Below are 20,829 nucleotides of genomic sequence, written 5' to 3'. Positions count from 1 at the left end.
CTATTAAAAATTCTGAAAGCAATTAAAAAATGTCATGTTCTAGCATCAATGGTAGGTTCTTTCTAAGGGATGCAAGGTAACAGATCTTTCAGAATTATTTCTACATAGGTATTACTTTTTATTTCAATTTATTTACATTTAGTATATTCTTTTTATTATTAATTTTTAGGACACTAACTATATGAGAAATCCTAGATGTAATGGAACCATCATGTTTTTAGGATAAGAATTCTTCATATGCACTAATATTAATTATAAGTTTACAGAAGGAAACTGATAAACTTTTAACAGGTTCCACATGGATAAATCCATGAAAATAGTAATAATAAGAACATCAAATTTGTATCTAGGTCGGTGACACTTTTTATTTACACTATAACTCAATATTGTTACAATACTATATTCATATTATTTGGTTTAATTCAAGGAAAGGAAGTGTATATTCTGAATAATTATTGAAAATGATAGAAATTGTTACAAATATTGATAAGTAAAACACTTCCCCACAGGAGCTGTCTATTATATACCTTCTATGCACCTTATTTAACATTTCATAATTAAGATACCCGAAAATTAAAAAAAAAAAGCTTTTTCAACAAACATAAAAATACTTGAATAAAAAAAAGAACTTGTGAAATTTAAAATTTTATAAAATAATGATGACTTGTGGTCTTGTCATGAGAAATAAACTTCCAAATGATCTTTTCAGGACCACAATAAAGTCCTTTCCTCAGTGTTCTTACAGATAATATATTGTTAATGACAGTTATCATAAAGTGGTTATAAGATTGATTTAAGATAAAGTTAAATAATAGATTTGATTTATCCTGCATTTATTTATTGCTTCCATCAAATTCAGTGAATTTGAAAATCTTGTACTGAAAAGTAGAGTTGACTTTTAATGTTATGTGAAAAATTTGCATGTTGTGGTTAATATCTTATAAGCATGTTCAGTTTCTATAAGGTTCTTTATTACCTTTATATTTCAGTAGGATTATAATTACACACAAGGAATACCAGATAAATGCAATTTTTTACAAAAACTAAAACATATAGGTGTAAACACTGATTAAGATGTATGTATTCTTAAGATATTGCATGTATCAGCATAGTCAATGCAATTTAATGTATAAATTATTGGGTTATTGTATTACATTCTGTGATTTTGTTTGTTTTTAATGTGGTTTTTGTAAGGAAAAAAATAATCTTCTTTTCTAAAACTTCTGATAATCTTACGTGAATATTGGTTGTCATATAGTTAGTTGTTTTTTGTTTTAAGTGTTTTGTTTTCTGTTCTTCATTTTATCGAGTCAAGTTTTCTAATACAATCACCAGATGACATAAGTGTGTATAGTGGATGATGTACATATGAAAAAATTACACGTTTGAGTCATGTTATAGATGAACACGTCATTGTGGTAGGTTTTCTATATCTTTTGAAAATGTGTTCGTCTTTTTTTTTGGATAAGTGTCTATTTGATAAGAATAAAACACACACATACAAACATAAAAACTACAATAAGAAAATTCTGTAAACCGTCATTAACTAAATACTTAACCAATACACTTAGCCAGTATAGCATTTACAAAAACTTAATTCAACAAAAATGCTTATAAACAAACATAATACAGTATATTATTTGACTTTGGTCAAATAGTATACTGTACTATCTGGATAGCAGTACTGACAAAGAACAGTATATGGGTTTAGAAGAGCTGTTGGAACAAGGGACGCTATAGGGCTGCTAAGATTAATGGGTGAGAGATACATGGAAAGGAGGCAGACGGTGTATGTTGCATTTTTTGACCTAGAAAAGACTTTGAGTTAGATGGGATAAATTATTGTTAATTTTGAAAAAGAAGAAAATTGACTGGAAAGAGAGGCGCCAATAAAAGAGCTGTACTATAACCAGAGAATAAAAGTGAGGGTAGGAGACGAAATAACAGGAAGAATAGGGACTGGATAGTATATAAGATTAGTATATACTGGAAGAAATAATTAAATGCGGTCTGAATGGGAAGAGAGGAATAAAGATCAATGGAAGAAGAATATAATGTACATGTTTTGCTGATATGGTGATACTGGCAGAGAGACCAAGTAAATTAATTGAAATGTCTGATGACTTAAATAAAAGTTGTGAAATTCAAGGTATGAGGATCAACAAGAAGAAAAAAAATGTGTGGTATTAGGTAGAAAAGAGGAGAGGATTGAGAGTAAGATAAGAAGTTAAGTTAGGATTGAGTTAAGATAGGATAAGTTTTAGAAAAGGTGAAGAAATTTCATTACTTAGGAAGCTTTATAACTGATGACTTTACTTCCACAGCAGAAATTAAAACAAGAATATCAAGAAGTAAGCAAGCAATTAATAAGAAGGGAAGAATGCTGGGTGGAAAGTTAAACTTTGTGTTAAGGAAGAGATTAATGAGATGTTTTATTTGGAGTGTGATGTTCTACGGAGCTGAAACTCAGACAATGAAAAAGGTAGACAGAAAATGAATTGAGGCTTTTGAGTTGTGGATGTAGTGCAGAATGATAAATGTCAGATGGAAAGACCATGTAACAAATGAGGAAGTGTTAAGGAGAATCTGAGATAACAGGAAAATGCTAAATGTGGCTGAATATAGGAAAAGGAACTGGCTAGGACACTGTATAAGAGGAAGTTGTTTATTAGTAGATGTAATAGAAGATGAATGAGCGGAAAGGAAGAAATTTCATATGATGGATGGGATTATGAAAAAGGGAAAATCTGCTGAAACAAATTGATTAGCCAAGAATAGAACAAGGTGAAGAACAGCAGTCATGACATAACCTGTCCTAATGGCATAACACTATGAATAAATGTCCATATACTAAACTAGCTTCTTGACCATTTTAAGATGGTCATTATTAATATCAAAGCAACAAAATGAAAGACAGGACTGGAATAACATATTCTAGATATTTAGAAAGTGAGTCAAGATTACTTCAACTTACTTTTATAAAACTACACGAATTCCAAAAAAATATTGTATAAAAAAATATTTTTGTAAAACTATTTGGCAAGTAACAGTACTTATACTATCTTTAAAAAAATAATTATCAAGTTGTATTCACTGCTTGGTCATTAGTGACTAAAAAATCGTACAAACATACAGTGGAACTACATAAAGAGTGTTCAACTTTGGTGATTTATTGTGAACTAATTTATTAAACATTACTTTGCCATTATATCCTTACTTCACATCCTTTCAAAATGGTATTTGCTAAGATGATCTATATGTTATGGAATCATCATGTTGTAAAGGATGCAGTTTACAATCTTAAACAGGTCTGAAATTTATATATGTATATATATATTATAAAAAACTGTCATGTTTTATAACAAGTAAATTTTCTTTCTTTACATAAAAAAAATCTGCCGCTGATTCATACATAATTGTAAGGTAGAAATTAATTAGATTTCATTAGAAAAGAGGTAGGTACTTGTAATTTATTACATGACATGAAACTTATATTGCCAAGACTAAATGTAAATATTTTGTTTTTTACCAGTTTGTTCTTAATGAAAACTTATATAGAATATATTGAAAACAGAATTAAATTTAAATATTTATATTCAGAATCAAAATATATTACTAGAAAAGTAATGTTTAAAATAAAATAACATATAAACTTTAATAAAACAGAAATACAATAAAAATAAAAGGTACTTTACATAATAATGAGGAAAATAATTAAATTTAGTGTTTCACTCATTATACTTTATCATATCATAAACTTAAAAAATGTAGCATGGATAAGGTAAGAGAATATCACATGCTACCTACTTTTTAACTTCTGACAAATTAAAAAAAAAAAAAAATAATAATAATAATAAATGTACTACATCTATATTAATCTGGTATTTATTTTAATGTCTTCACTGAGTTTATTCTATTAATAATTATTTCTAATTTACAAAACAATAATATGACAAAAATATTTGCAATAATCTAATGTAAAATTGTGTTTCTTTCAGTTAACTGTAAGACCAATAAAGTAGATTCAGCTTACAGAGAACCTTTTTATCATAATAACCTTTTCTAAGGTACAGTAATCATTAAATATTTTGGAAAAAATAAATGTGTATATATTTTTGTAATTAATATAACATAATCATACAATTTCAAAGTTAATGGTGTTGAACTTAAAAAAAATTAAATGAGACATTTTATATTTAATACGTATTTTAGTGCTTTAGTCAATAATTTAATGAATTATTAAAGAAACTAAGACTATTGCAGTTTAAAACAGTTCAAAATAAGAAATACATAGATGTGTATTTTTGTCTCATTTATGTGACAAAGTATTATTTATTATAATTTGTGATATATGACATCTATGTTAATTTATACGAAATTATTCAAAATTAAATAAAATTTTACATAGTTTTATGTGCTAAAGAAATTAAAAAACTAGTGAAAAATTATAATTTTGAAATATTTAATGTTTAATCCAGTTTTTCAAGACATGCATTTTATTGAGACAAATTTTATAAAATTATTCTTGAAAAAGTTAAAATAAGTGCAAATAATAGTATAAGGGATATTTTTAAGGTTAGTTCACACATACTCAGCTTCATTTGTCCAAATACCATTTTAATACAAATCAAATCCATCAAAATCATTGTTTTATATTACCTGTTTTGGTAAAAAAATTCAACAGAAAAACATTCAAATGCAAAACTAAACCCATTTTGTTGGACATACAATATACAACACACAAGGAGATAATAATGAACTAAAAAAATAAACAAACAAAATATATGCTGACACGACTTCAACATTTGTTATCACACATGATATACATTATTTATAACTGTGTGGTTAAAAGTTATAAAAGAAAATATATGAAATAATGCATGGATTAATCCAGTAGAAATATAGAAGACAAATAAATATGGCATAGTAGCTTAAAGGAATTTGTTATTTAATTAACAGCAGAGACACCCAGCTGTGAAACATTAGCATAATTAAATTAGAGAATTAAAATGACAATATGGTAACATACAAGCAACAGAAGTATGGAAAATTTTAGGAAACGAACATGTTTTAAGCACGAGAAATGGAATTCCTCACAGAAATTAAATGGAAAACAAAATGAGACACCATGCAAAGTATGGAAGAAGATCTGAAGCAAGGGAGGATAAAAGAAATTGAGAAAATTAATTTTTATGGTATATGGACCTGTTACAAAAACAACTTGGGAAAGATTATCAAAAGCTAAGATTGCAATAAAATTAAAGATAGACTGAAAAAAGGGGAAGATAGGGACAGTGTTGAAAAAAGATTCTACTGGTAGATGGTATAGGATGCATAGAGTTCAGAGATCATGACAAGATGACAGAGCCTAGGGATAATCTAGTCTAGGCAGTAGCTGTATCAACTTCTCCCAGTTTATCAGTCAGTGACTGTTACAATGTTTAAACAAGTGCCAGTACTATTGCACAAAGAATTATTACAAAATTCTTCTATAAAAACAGACAAGTATTTTGAAATTTTTATAGATTTCATACATGGTTTGAAATGAATGTTTATCATGGCTAAAATGTACACTTAAGAAAATTTATCTTGGACTCTTTTTTATCCTCACATCTGATACCCTTGACAAAATTTCAAAAACTGATGAGGTTGTACAGGTCAACTGGCAAACAACTATTACAAAAATTAGGAATTAATGTTAGGAGTGTTGAAGAAATACTAGCCATAAAATTGCAGAGCAAAAAGTGGATTCAAGATGAGTTCAACTTCATCCCTTTTTTATCAATAGATAAATGGGAACTTTCAGCCACCATCCTGGTTGCATTTCTGGAACCATTAAAGTAACTTCCAATAGCCAGTGGAACAATCACTTCTTTGTAGGGACTCAGTGGAGTGGCAAGTCTGCCTGTAAGACTGTCCACAGGCCCTTGTTTCCTACCTGAGCATTGCACATAGTCTTACTGGTGACCAAAGTGCCTCAGTTGGGCCTCCGACTCCTAAAATCTAAATCTAATTCCAAATCAACAAATGAGAAAAATAAAAATTGTTATCCAGTTAAGTTAAAATATTAAGGTAACAAACAAGTTCTGGTTAAGACATTAAATTTATTCCTTGCAACTTAATAACTGGAGTTCTTTTGAAACAATTTTATAAGCATACAAAATCGCAGGTACAGTGCAGTGAGAGTTTAATGTCTGAATTTAAAACTTTTAATGGCATACAACAGGGTTGTTTACCCCTTCTTTTTTCTCTGTTTTTAAATGAGCTACACAATGAGTTGGGTGGAGAAGTGTTTGTTGGTCAGTTGACTGTAACAGTGTTGCTGTACATATATGATATTGTACTTCTGTCATCTGACCCCCAAAGGTCTGCAAAGAATAACTAATAACTTCAAAAATTATTGTAACTTGTGGGGTTGCCAATTAATCTAAATAAGTCAAAGATAATGTTTTTTTAGAAAAGGGAGAAAACAGGGTAGTAAGGAAAAATAGTGGTGGGGTGGGGAGTGAATTGATGTTGTAACTAGTTACAAATACTTAGGAATTACATTAAACCATTGTTGGCTTGAAAGACACATATAAGGGAAAGGGTATCAGTAGCAAAGTTTGTATTAAATAAAGTCTGGGGAAATTTCCAAGTGAAAAACAAAATACCCATCTCAGCTAAATGGGCAGAATATTGTGTCATATGTAGAGTGATAGTAGGTTACAGAGCACAACTTTGGGGTTATAAAACAATTTAGAAAGAGGATTTAGAAATTTTCCAGAGATCTGCTCTCTAAAACTTTTTGGAATTCCCTCAAGTATGGCAAATTATGCCATCTATTTGGAAACTGGTATGCAGTTATTGTAATTTTTTTCTTGGAATTTCTTGTTAACTATGTTTTACAAGTCTTGAAATTACCTAATCAGAGATTGCCCAAGAAATTAGCTGAGTTAACAGTAATAAGAGAGGTTTAAATATTGGAAGGAGTTAGAAAATAAATTTCGATGACCACTGTCTAATAACTGGGAATGTTGGAGGGATCAACTAAATTATATAATGGGAAAAATGGCAGAAAATTTGTGGGCCTTGTGGCTGGATAGAACACAGCGAGCTGAGTAACATTTTCTATCTACAGCTGATATTTAATCTTGGCAACAAGACATATATCATATGAGTACCATATTTAGAATGCGATATGAGCTACTTGGTCTAAATAAATATCTAATAGGGAAGAAAACAGACGTCAGTGTGCACTATGCAACCTTGGTGTGGTAGATTGTTTTGAACATTTTATAGGTATTTGCCCAGTGTTAAATGAAATTAGAAGAAAATGGTTTGATTTTAACAGGTTGAATATGATGAAGTAATTGATTATTTGAATGGTAATAACTGGAAAACACTGGAGGGATATTTCCGGGAAGCAAGATATCGAAATTGATTAGTTGCAGAGTTTATTTATTAATTGTAAGCTTGCTGAATTCATTTATTAAATAAATACTAAGTAAAGGAAAAATGGAAGGGAAAGTAAAATAAATAATAGAAAAAAAATTATTTTGATAAAATACTTATTGGAATAAATAAGACAGAATTAAAAGCACTTTGACTTCCATCCTTACTTTTATTCTATTTTTATTTTGTATCTTTAAAAAAAAAAAGAAGGCTGACTGGGGGATCAGTATTGAGGTACGGGGAGGGGAGAACTATATAATTGTTAATTTAATTATTAAATTGGTTATTATTTTTTTTAAATTAATTGTTATTTGATTATTAATAAAATTAATAGATTGTTTGTTTGAAAGATAATATTAATTTCATTTGTTTAGTAAAATTTAAAGATTAGAACCAACAGGTACCAGTCGACTATGCAGAGGTAATCTGGCAGATGACTTTTTGTCATGCTAATTCGTGTGTTGGTATAAGGGTTTTGTTGTTAACATTTATTTATTGATTGTATTCAACAACTGAAAGTTTATTTAATATTATTATTAAATAATTGTTTAATGTATATTATAATCTATATTTATCTTTTCTTTAATGATTACTGCTGTATCTTTTCAACGAAAGCTTATTACTGGAAATAAAGACACACTATTATTATTATTAACTGGAGTTCACAATAACTAGAGTATCTCAGAAAATAACAACCTGTAATCTTTAGGATGTGAAGTTAGGATACAAAATTTTATTGGTAGAGGCCATGTTTAGTCAAGTAGTTGTTCTAGATCACTGAAGTAAAAAAGCAGTGGAAGCAATTTTCTAGCATTCTGTTGTCATTTGCTGCCTAATGATTATTGATATCACATAAAAAAAAAATAAATATATAATAACAATACAGAAATGACAATTTAGTAAATAAATATACTAATCAGATTAATAAATAACTATATATTTTAAAGATCACTTCAGGAGTGTGGGGAGCATTTCATACTCAAAGGATAACAAAATAAATGGCTACAGCAATTGTCCATAAGCATCAATGAAAGAAAACCTTGATCAAAGCAGGATTATAAATTACAATAATTTTATTTTAAAAAGCGATTATATTATTTAAATATACTTTAAAAAAGCATGCAGAAAATTCAGAATTAATGTTTAGTGTTTAAAAACTCATCAACCAAATAATATTATTCATAAATCAGTATGACAAAATGTTGTTTTATTTATTAAGTAATATTACTGACTAATAAGTATAATATTATTAAGTAATAATATTTATAATACTTTTAATAATATTAAGTAATAATATAATATGTGTTTAGAAAACAAGTTGTAAATTTGATATTTTACACAATTTTAATGTTGTATTTCATAAAAGGAAACTTTGAATTTCATTTTATGTAAATTAGTCAAAAAGTCTTTAAGATCGACAATCTTTAAGAAACTTTTAAGCTAATAAATTGAAAATTGGAAGTGAAACATATAACCATTTCTTATAGAATGAGTATATTTCTGTTGTCTGGCCTTTACAGGAGTGAATATTGTTATTTTTCAGGAATTAATGACTATTTTTAGATAATAAAAATAGAAAAAATCATAGATGCAAATGTATTGAAAAGTTAGAATTTTTAATTTACTATATTTTTATTTAGATCTGATGAATTCTTTCATCGGTCATTAGTTGTTTAAATATAGGAATAAGAAAGGAAAACATTAAAATGTTTTTGTTTTAAATAGTGATCATACCTCTGGATTTTGCTTGTTGAGATCACAGATATTACTTTCATCTTGCAAATCATACTCCTTAACATCTTCTGAACCGATCACTTCCTCTTGAGTTTGCTCTTTCTCTTCAGCTGGTATTTGCTTCTTAACACAAGGTCTGGTCCGAAAGCGATCAACGATTGAACACAAAGCACTTTTTGTTCTATCCACTACATCATTAGTCCGAAAACCTGACCACAAATCATTATTTACAGTACTATCAACACATGGTTCTGATTCAGAATTTTCATAAGTCCGAAAATTATCACTTAATAGCAATGGGGAAATCTTTTTAGAATTAACACATGTTTTTTTCTTATCATAATTGAGATCAAAAGAAGATTTAACAACTGTACTTGTATCTTCTTCAAATTTGGTTTTAACTGAACACTTTTCTGCATTTTTACTCGTCCGTAAAATTGCTGATAGCAAAAGATCTGACTTGGCTGGTGCTGAATTTTTCTCTTCAGAAATGAAACCGACCACACTAGAATTTGAATCTGGTAAAGGAAGCTGTTTCGATTTTGTGCAAGGTAGCTGAATTTTTGAAGTAATATCACTATTTGAGTTTTTTTCTGATTTGTTGCTTGAATTCTGTTGAAAACCACATGGCGTACGTGTTCTGTAAAAGAAATTGATTCACCCATTAAAGAAACATAGAAATGAGATTACTATATTAACAGTCACAGCAAATAAAAGAAAATTACTGTAACTAATTTTCTGCTTTCTTTGAAAGTTAAAAAAATATTAGTTTTGCCTTGATCTTAGAATCATCTTTGTTTCTCATATGATTATTATATTTTCACTTATTCAGAACATTTATATAATAATCACGTCCATATCAATGGACTCATTAGTAGTTCATTTAAAATTAATTTTATCACTATAAACATTTTTGATCTTTTAGTAAGTTCCTCTACATTCTTTGCTGTAGAATGTTTCTGTTTCTAAACATTAAAAGTAGACTACCATAAGAAAGCAAAGCTTTCATACAGAACAGAATTCTGCTAACATCAAACATATATAGATACAAATTACACAGTGTTATATTTATATGGAATATAACACATTGTGTTTACATAATTACTTGCAAGTAAGAAATTGTGTTTTTATATAATTTATTTAAAAAAAGAATGCTTCAAAAGAACTGAATGTATAATTTGTCTATTTTCTCCTATTGAGTAGTAACAGTATATAATAAGTATATTTCACAACAGGGGCACATTAATTAGTTGTTTTACATTAATTGTTCTAGTTTTTCTTAGAGCTGTAATGCATATAAAGTGCCTGAGGTACAAAAGAGGTCCAACGCGAAATTGCTTTCTCGGAAGGTAATGACTGATTTGAGTATTGTTTTCTGCCCTTCCTAGCATTGTCACTCTAACACTATAGTTGATGCAGAACATTTTGGAGTACCCGAAACATGTCAACTATGAATGTTAGTGACAATACTAGGAAGGGCAGAAAACAACACTCAAATCATTTATGATAATCCTACCAGAAATATAAAATGTTGTGAAAATTTTAAGGTAATAATGTTTACTATATAGCCAGTCTCTGTGGTGAATAGAGTGAAGGTTAACAATCATCAGCATTTTAATGGGTTTGACATGCTAACACGCAACAGTATATTCAACTCAATGGGAAATCACTTCATTGCTCACTTCTGCTAGAAGATTGACTTGGAATGCTTATTACTCTAGAGAATGGCTAAATGTCTACAGAAGCTATTGATAACTCAGATCAGATTACCTATAACTATTATTGTTATGCTGTTAATATACACAAATATACATGCATTTTTCTGTTTGATGTCATCAGTTTGTATGGTTAATTTTCCCAGTAAATTATGAATGGTTGATCAGAGAGAGAAAGATAGGAACAGTTTAATTTTATTCCTAAATTCTTTAGATCATCCAGTAGTTATAGTTCTAATAGTGTTAGAAAAACTACTACTACATTTTTAGTATTTTTAACACTTTTAATCCTACAAACATATCTTATAAATTACTAGTCAAATGCTCCAGTCCTGGTAAAAAATCTTAAAGATTTTTTTTCTAGTCAAATGTCCTGGTAACAATATTTTGTTTGTGTTCACTATGTATAGATACTCTTTCTTTTTTTTTGACATACTCTTTCAACTCATATTTTATCAAGGATTTTTTGTTTTGTACATTACCATACACATGATAGTAATTTCTAGACACTTCATTCTAGTTATGTTACTGCTTTTGCATCATTCAGTTATGTAAATTTGTTTGCTGTAACATTTATTTTTAATGTATTTCTACACAGTTCTGAAAATTTATATCATCTTAAGTCCTTAGCTTATTAATGGTCTGATTTTGACATTTTTTAGTGCCAAAAAACAACTAATTCTGAAAAATCAATGAAATAAATTAAACTAATTAAATATAATTATCTAAAAATGTAAAGTTCAAAGTGCACACAACATACTTAAAAGAGATGTCACAGTTTACATGGAAATGGCTAATAAAACAAAATACATACAATCCCTCAGAATTGAAATTTAAAGCATAAAAGGTACCTCAGGTTTCACAAATCTAAATGATCAAATCATGATTTCTTATAATTTTACGATAATTGATTAATGAAATATTTTTATTATAATAATATTTTATCTTGCAGCTTATTGCTTACTGGAAGATTCTGAGCATAAGGTACACATTTTCTTAATAAAAGAAATAAAAACAACTATATTTGATAGTTCTATCATTAACGAATATTTTAAAAGATTATAAATAATTCACTCTACCTTAAAACTGTGAGAACCTCCTCGACTTCTCTTTGACTCAACTCAAAATTAAATTTTTTCCCTGTAGATGGTGGCTGATTTTGAGAACTAGCTGCACCAGAATCAGAAGCCAAATGATTATTTCCACAAGAGGCTGCAGGTGTAACTGTAGGTGCTGAGGTAATATTTGGATTATTTGCTTGACTGCGCCGACGATGACGTGGTCCTGGTACAGTAGGACAATCTAATTCCTCTTCGCCCCAACTACAACGATGTTTTCCAGCTCTATCACAGCCAGTTTGCATTCGATCATCAACTAAACCTATTAAAGAAAATTAAATAGTTAATTTAATTCACTTTCTTCTGTAAACTTACATTTTTAGGTTTGTTTTACCTATACTGTAAAATTTTATAATAAAATCCTTGGCAATAGCAAAGGATTACTGTTTATTTTAACCATTACTCACTGTTTCACACAACTGCAACACATAGAATTTAAGGACTGTAGTTGAAATTTTGCGATACATTTTCTAAAATTTCTTGAATTGGAAAACCTTTCTGATATGTATTTTTTTTTTTATTTGGCCACTATATTTAAATGTAGGAGATGATGTAACACACTCAATAAAGCAAAACTACAAATATACACTTTTCATTTTATGTAACTAGACAAATGTGATTATATTGTGTATAATTTGAGAAAAACATAGTATTTACTAGAAAATGTTCAGAAGTACACAACTGGATATATTTTTTGCACTATTTTAATGCAATGATACAATCATTCACTTCCTGTGGTGTTTTAAAACAATTTTAATGTGTTCCAATTCAATTTTATTGAGTATCGTCTATGATAACTACTTTCCTTAATCATTAGTAAATTATTTTTTTAACATATAATTATCATAAATATTTATTATCACATGACTATTATTGCCAACAGAAATATTTGTTGCAAACATTTCAGCCAACAAAAATATTTGTTGATTACTTATCAATCTAAGTGCTTAATTTTGCTGTAAGAGTAATTAAGAACATTTTCTTAGTATCAGCTGAGGGTAATTGGGATGAAAGTTGTTCCAATCATTCCTTTAGAGCTAAAGAAGAGTCATTGTACAAATTAGGAAAAACAAGACTTTGATATTCCTGATGTGTCTCCTTTTAGGGTCATAAGGTCTTGCAAATGAACTGAAAGATAAAGGGAGCACCAAGCTTTCATCCATTCAGACAAATTAGTGGGTATAAAACATACTCGCTATATTAGGTCTTATGACCTTTTGATGGCTAGCAGGGCAGCCACTTTATTAGAGCTTAGAGTGGGATAGTGTTGCTGTATGCCTGAGAAGATATCCTTTTCCCTATGATGGAGGAGGTTGCACGAAAAGCCAAGATTGTGTCCAAAATGCCTAATGAAAAAAGCTAGGCCTCCTATTCATGGCCCTAATGAATCAGTGAAAGTTGGATGGTATAGAAAAATAAATTAAGGTAGTGAACAATTGTAAGAATAAATTATTTGAAATATAACATTTTTATTCTCTTAAATAAATGGTTTTTACTTTTAAAAAGTAATACATATTATAAGTTGTAAAATAAAATTTTATTCTACAAATAAACCAACATTGCATATTTACTTTGAGCCAAGAATATATATGTAATATGGTGATGAGACGAAAATTATTTATTGGGGAATTGATTGTAAGAAATCGGAAAGGAAAACTATATTGCTTGAATGTAAAAAATTGAGAAATTATTTCTGTTTAATCTCCAAAGAAAAAGTAAAATATACACCTGATAAAATTGGAATTGTTGTTTCCCTGTTTACTTGACAACCATTAAATTGGTCAATAAGAACCGAGGAATTTGAAGAGGTATCCTGATGACGACTGGAAACAGCCATATTCTGTCGCCCAATTCGTTGTCGTGAACTGCTACTTCTCCAGTTTGTTCCTAAAAAAAATATTTAACTTATTAACATCAAAAATTTGCAACCACGGAAAAATAAGTAACATTAAAAAATAAAGCTAATTAATTCAATTGTTTTGCTAAACATAGATTCAAAAATCCATAAAAGTAATAAAAACATTTCTTGGCAATGTTTGGTTCCCTTTCCTTTATTAACTGACTTCTATTCTAATCTTATTAAATTTTTTTCTTATTTTATTTTAAAATAAAGTAGCCACAAATTGTATATCCATAATAAACCTCTATAGTCCAATCAATAGGGATTTTTTGGCTAAAAAATTAGTAGAGTTTAAGGAAGTACATGGGTAGGTTGTAGATCAGGGTAAGTAAAAGTTGTTTATATGCGACTGGACAAAAGTTTTGCTCACTGGACAAAATGGCGGCCGTTCAAAGGTGTTGAAAATCAGTTTTTTTAATTTTGTAGGCCAAGGTAAACTTCCTAGGTGAAAAAGTTCTGAATAAAAGTTGTAGGCATTTGCAGTGCCTATAATTTAAGCCTCAAATGGTGAATTTTGTTAATTAGTTACTGAAAAAATCCGAAAAACTGTTAGAAATGGTCAATTTTTGCAAAGCCAATATTTTTTATAAAAATAATGTTTTTACTATTTTTATTGTTTTAAAAGTTAGCTCTTGAAATTCCAAATTCAGTGAGTGGTTACACAAAAAATTGGTAGTGAACCGCTTTACCCTCTGCAACTAATGCACGAGCACGCTCTATTTTTTGCCCATTTCAAGAAGTTTAAACAAGTTTTACATTAATTTTTAGTTTAAAACTTTTCACCATATAAAAATAAAAGTCCTGAAGAATAGACTGTACTTGAAATGGACACAAAAAAATTCTTAAAAGCCAAAATAATTACAGTTGCCTGAAAAGTCTTTTTATAAACAAATTACAGGATCTCATTAAGGAATAAACCAATTTTTTTGTGTAACCACTCATTGAATCTGGAATTCCAAGGGCTAACTTTTAAAACAAAAAAAAAAAATAGTAAAACAGTTATTTTTGCAATAAACAGTGGCTTTGCAGAAATAGCCATTTTTAATGGTTTTTTATTACTTTTGTAGTAACTAATTAACAAAATTCAACATTTAAGGGCTTAAATTATAGGTACTGTATATGCCTACAACTTTTATTCAGATCTTTTTCGGCTAGGAAGTTCACATTGGCCTACAAAATTGAAAAACTGATTTTGAACATCTTTGAATGGCCGCCATTTTGTCCAGTTAGCGAAAATTTTGTCCATTCACATATAAACAAGTTATACTTACCCTAATCTACAACCCCAGGTACTTACCATGTATGGGTGTTTTGTTATTTAACATTATTTTTATTTCAGATTAATATTTATTTCCACAGAGAATTGTGAAAAAATTACAATATAACAGTATGTAGTTGATGACCTGCCCATAACCAAAGTATTAACAGGTTTTTCAAATTAATTATAGATTTCTGGGCTGCATGTATGGAATAGACAAACAGAATAAAAAAATATTTACTAAACTCTGGGAACAAAAGAGCAACCATAGACATCTACCTCAAACAAAGAAAGAACATAGGCATCCAAGAACAGGAAATTAAAGATAGAAAGCTATTCAAACAAAAATAAATGAAGTTGAGTTTGAAACAGTGAAAAAGTAAATCAATCTCACCAAAGTGAAATGGCTGGAAGAGAAAAAGTGCAAACATGCGGAAAGAATGAAAGAATATTGGGAGAAAAGAAAAACAAAACATAAGAAATGATATTTGCATGTTCCATAGTTGGCCTAACAGCAAAATAAAGATGCGTGCATACACACACACACACACACACACACACACACACACACACACACACACACAAACACAAACACGAGTATATATGTTAATTTGGTAGGAATTTACTTCAGAATCAATAAAATATTTCATTTAAAAATAAATGATAATTTTCATTTCAAATATATAGATATGAATTGGTAATTTTCATCTTTAAAATATTATTTTTCACATATACCAAGATTGATTATAAACATATGTGACAGAAGTAAAAATAAAACATCTTTATCATCGGAGCAACTATTAAACTTCTGTTCTTAATTAAAATTACAGTATTTAATAAATTGGACTTCTAAAATAGAGAAAAAATCTACAGCCCCTGTTTCTGATTCCATACATTAGCTTCCATTTTTTTTTTCATTTTATTAGACTGCAGTCACTAAGATTTCCTTTTACAATTTTGCTATGTAAAATTTTACTTTAATATATGATCACAGAATTAGTTACTTAAATACGTTCTATAATTAATTATTGATAATGATTCATTAGCATGATATTGTAACATTATACTGTTACCTGGCGTGCTGAATACCATTTGAGAAAATTATCTCATATCTGAGGTTTGTCCAGAAATAAATCAAACTTTTGAAACAGTAAGCCAAAAAAGTTCTGGAAATGGTACTCACAATTATACTAGTGGCAGCTTTATAATGGGGGTCCCTTATGATTAATAGACTGTTTTCTGAGTCAGTCTATGATGCTTTGTTCTGGATATGCAAGTGCACATACTTGCATGAAATGCAGTAAGGCCGCATTTCATTCTTGCTATGATGTTCTGATATAAAGAAATTTAAGATTCTTGAAGAGCAACATCTTTGCGTAAAAAATGATGAATGATGAATGATGAAGAATGAATACAAAATTATTAATTTTGTATTTATCATCACTTCCACATGTGTTTTTCTATACTACTAAGATGTGATTAATATTTTATTCATAACTTAGACTGTGAATAATGATCTAATTTTGTATGACACATTTTATTATTTACTCTTTAGTGTCAGGTCAATTCATGTACATATAAAGTATTTTTAATTTAACTATTTAATTTTGGTAGTTTATTAGACTGACATGTGTCTCAAGGTAAAATATAATTTTAAAAATGTCATAATTCAACACTTCATCCCCTTGACTCAACTCAAAATTAAATTTTTTAAAAACACTGTACCTTCCAGGAAGACACACTATCTATTTTGTTATTCACTTCCTTAATACTTATTTTCAAAAATAATTTTGAAACAAGAATTTGAAATTTATTTAAAAACTGTTATAATACATAACACAAGAGTAATAGAGTTATAATATATCACGAAGAAGAGCTGATCAACAATACAAACATCCCTATGTAAAAAAAAGAGAACCCAGAAACAGTAAAAATTATTAAAACTATGAAGAGTAAACGTCATGGATGATTGAGAAGAACTGTGAGCCATAAGGATCTTAAAAGTTCAGCTGCTAGTAGAGAACAATGAGATGGATATGACACAAGGGACCTCTCTCAGAGCTGATAACCATATGATATTGATAATGATTATGAATCTAAGAATCATTTTAAGATAAAGCAAATATAACATTTTCCAAATATTAATTGATACTTTAAATTCTTCTAGTTCTAAAATCTTCGTTAATTACTTTGTTAATATAATATATTACATAAGTAAAAGAAGAAACATAAATGATTTACTAAGAACAATCAAGCAGTAAGTGATATGGATACATGAATTATCTTCCCATTACCTTCAAATGGAATTAAAATTTTTATACATATAACTAGTGCGAGTACTAGATAAGTTTTTAATTGTATGAATGAAAGACTGAAAGAATACACTGGTATATAAATTATTATTCTACAAACTCGGGAAGTTATAGTAACAATAAAAAGAAATCAAGACCAATGTTTCAGTAAGAATAAATGTTTTGGCTTTCATATTAATATTACCACAGTCTTCTTAAAATACTCAATTCTATAATTACAGATTGACAGATAATGAAAGTTAGAATTCTAAGCTATATCAAAAAATGAAAACTACTTATAGAAAAATTATGATCTCTTCTATTTTCTGTGACAAGAGTTAGTTGATAAAAAGATCATTATAATACAATGCATTTAGAATTTTATACGTACATAATTTTAATACAGTCAGGACTTTGGCAAAAACAGCTTTTATGTAGTTATAAAAATCTTATTCAAAAATTGTCATCAACCAATATTACAGATAAGCTTATCAACACTGCAAGAGTATGTCAGAGCCAAAGTTTTGAGGTAGTATCACTTCCTTTCTTTTCTCAGCAACATATTATAAAGAAATAAAAGGATTTTTTATTACGTGTTTCAGATTATGTCATGGAAGGGCACTTTCTAGTAAGGAATTACACTTACAGATTATATGTAAGGTTTAAATCATGCTGAAAACATCATTTAGATTTTTAAATTTAAATTTAAAAATAATCTTTAACGATAAAAATCAATTAGTTACTACTCATGTGCAATCTGAATAAGTTTTTTAAAATAAAAATCACATAAAACAAGTTTATAATAAAATTTAAAAAAATGTAAGAGATAAATTTCAATTGAATTACATATTATGAAACAATAAATAAGAAATAGGCAATTATATAATTACCATTAATTTAAACTAAAAAATATAGCTTACTTTCTATTCAGAAGATAGCACGAATTGACGAGTCACTTAATAAAATCACTGAATCATCCTGCAACGCAGAAAAGATTCCAACGCTGTCATAAAATTCTTCAACGTCGAATTCGTTCAGATACCAGTCGAAAAGATATCTAACAATCCACTCCAATTACTTTTTCATAACGTACAAAGCATATCCACCGGATTTAGGAAAATTAATCGCTTCTTAATCAATTATATAAAAACAAAACAATTTATATAAATATAAATATAAATAAAAAATGTTATTTAAACATTTTCAGTATTAACATTCAAAATTTAGAGAAAAAAAGATCATTTATGTTTATGATTTTAATAATTAATTATTAGATTACAAAAAAAAACTGAATATTAATGATTATGGTTAATATTATTATATCTTTACACAAATCAGTGTATCCTTTAACCCGAGAATATTAGTTCCTTTATACAAATAAATGAATTGCAATAAATGTGATTGAATTTTCTTAAAAAAGGAAAAAAATTTCAGCAGATGATTCATGAATTTTCATAAAAGAAATATGAAAAGAAATTTTAAAAAAATAAAAAATTGTCAGAATTTTTATTTTTTTCAAAAACCTTTCCTTTGGTTTTAAAAATTAGCAAGAAATCATTCCTGTGCTTTGCTCAACTATAAAAAATTAATGTACAATATCTTGTCTTAATTTTTAATTTTCCTTAAAATCATGTAGACAAAAGCAAAGCACCTTGGCGATTAGTGGAAGGTGCAATTCTATCTGGAGGACGTGGTCCAGGTGGATCGAGTAAGCTCTCCCCAAGTAGTGGTTGTTCTGATGATGTAATTGACCGCTTCCGAACATTTAATTCAGCCTGTGCTGAATGAAGTGTACAGTTAACAACCAGTATCGAGTCACTACGAGGCAATGTACGGACAGATACCTGTGAAGAAAATTATTATTCTAAGTATCATTTGAAAATTACAAAATTAATTAAATAAAACAATCATATCTCACTCTTAATTCTCATATTTTCTATGTTTTCAAGAAAAAACATGTTTTAAAAAAGATGATAATTTAAAATAATTTTCATATATTGTTATTAGTGTTAGAAATAGTAAAATTGTCATCGACCGCTATGACAAGTAAACCTATCACTACTACAGGAGTATGCTAGAGCCAAAGTTATGTGGTAGTATCACTTTATTTTCTCAGCAACGTATTATAAAGAGAAAAAAAAGGTGTTTTTATTACATGTTTTAGATTATGTCACGGGAGGAGGGCACATTCTTGTAAGGAATTACACTTACAGATTATATGTAAGGTTTAAATCATGCTGAAAACAAAATTTTAGTCATTTAAATAATTAAACAATGCTTTATCAATTTTACTTTGATAAATAAAAGCAATAAAACAAAAGTTGATAAATTAGTGATCTTACCAACTCTATTGGAGGATTAAATTTTTACTTCTATGCCATAGAGGTTTAGTAAAATCTTGGACAACGTTTTTTTTTAAATACTAAATAAAAATTACTTATCAATCTATTCATAACACTTAAAATAATTCATGTCAGTTTTTTTTAATGAATACCATGAACAATTTTTATTTTATTTTTTTTTTTCTTAAATTATTTACTGTGATTATTTTGTTCATATTCTAAATAAAAACCAGTCCAACTAAAAACCACAAATGATACAATCATTTGCAATTTAAGACAACAAAACTCAATACAGTTAGTAATAAATAATCAGTTGATATCACCCCGCACTCTAGAAAACAAAGTAATGCCTAAGGATATCAACACCATAGAAGAACTTTATTTCTATTTACACTGATAAGATAGCCAACTAAATGATGAAAAATGTTTCAGAAATTTTTCAGGATTAGACTCAGGATCAGATGAATCCCTTTATAAGGAAATCCTCTATAAGGTCATAGCTAGAGCTGCTGCCTCACTGAGCAAAGTTGTTGCTTCACCAGCTATGGTCTCCCATATTTCTTGACGATAGAATCAGCATGGCAGTTGATCTAATTTCCATTCAACTGATCTAGAGAAGAGTGAATCATAGGTAATAACATATAAAATCAAGAGAAATCAAGATCACTACACAAGGGATAAAACCTTTAAATAAATTACATAATTAACTCTTTTTCCCATAATCATAAATTTATAATTATTACATTTATAATATAAGGTATGTCTAAAAGTAGATAAATATAAGTACCTTAATATCTGTGGTGCCGGTAACACTTGCTAAAGGAAAACTATGTTCAAGAGGCTGTCGAGAGAACTGAGATGCAAAAGCTTGGCCAGGTAATGTCAAACGATAACAAACATTTTCAGGGGTGGCACCTCGAGAATTACTCCACCATGCTGATAGTTGAGAAAAATGTAACTGAGAACGTACTGCTTGAAGAAGCCCACGGATATTCATTGGAGCAGGATTACCACTACAAAAATAAAAGTTATAAACA

General features: G+C 28.4%; 1 protein-coding gene across 3 annotated transcripts in view; it reads right to left on the bottom strand.

Moving 5' to 3' along the window:
• atos (atos homolog atossa) overlaps positions 1-20,829 on the bottom strand; it is a 379,961-nt gene that overhangs the window by 34,531 nt on the left and 324,601 nt on the right. For all 3 annotated transcript variants that reach the window (XM_075363639.1, XM_075363640.1, XM_075363638.1), the window contains exons 5-9: positions 20,580-20,805; positions 19,102-19,294; positions 13,730-13,888; positions 11,963-12,263; positions 9,169-9,808 (exon numbers count right to left, since the gene is read on the bottom strand). In XM_075363639.1, the coding sequence (XP_075219754.1) occupies positions 9,169-9,808; positions 11,963-12,263; positions 13,730-13,888; positions 19,102-19,294; positions 20,580-20,805 (1,519 nt within the window). The remainder of the gene's footprint in view (positions 1-9,168; positions 9,809-11,962; positions 12,264-13,729; positions 13,889-19,101; positions 19,295-20,579; positions 20,806-20,829) is intronic.

The sequence above is a fragment of the Lycorma delicatula genome, chromosome 4 (genome assembly GCF_047948215.1).
Source record: "Lycorma delicatula isolate Av1 chromosome 4, ASM4794821v1, whole genome shotgun sequence".
Lineage (NCBI taxonomy): Eukaryota > Metazoa > Arthropoda > Insecta > Hemiptera > Fulgoridae > Lycorma > Lycorma delicatula.
Note: the sequence above shows the minus strand (reverse complement) of the source record. Positions and strands in the feature narration are given on the sequence as shown.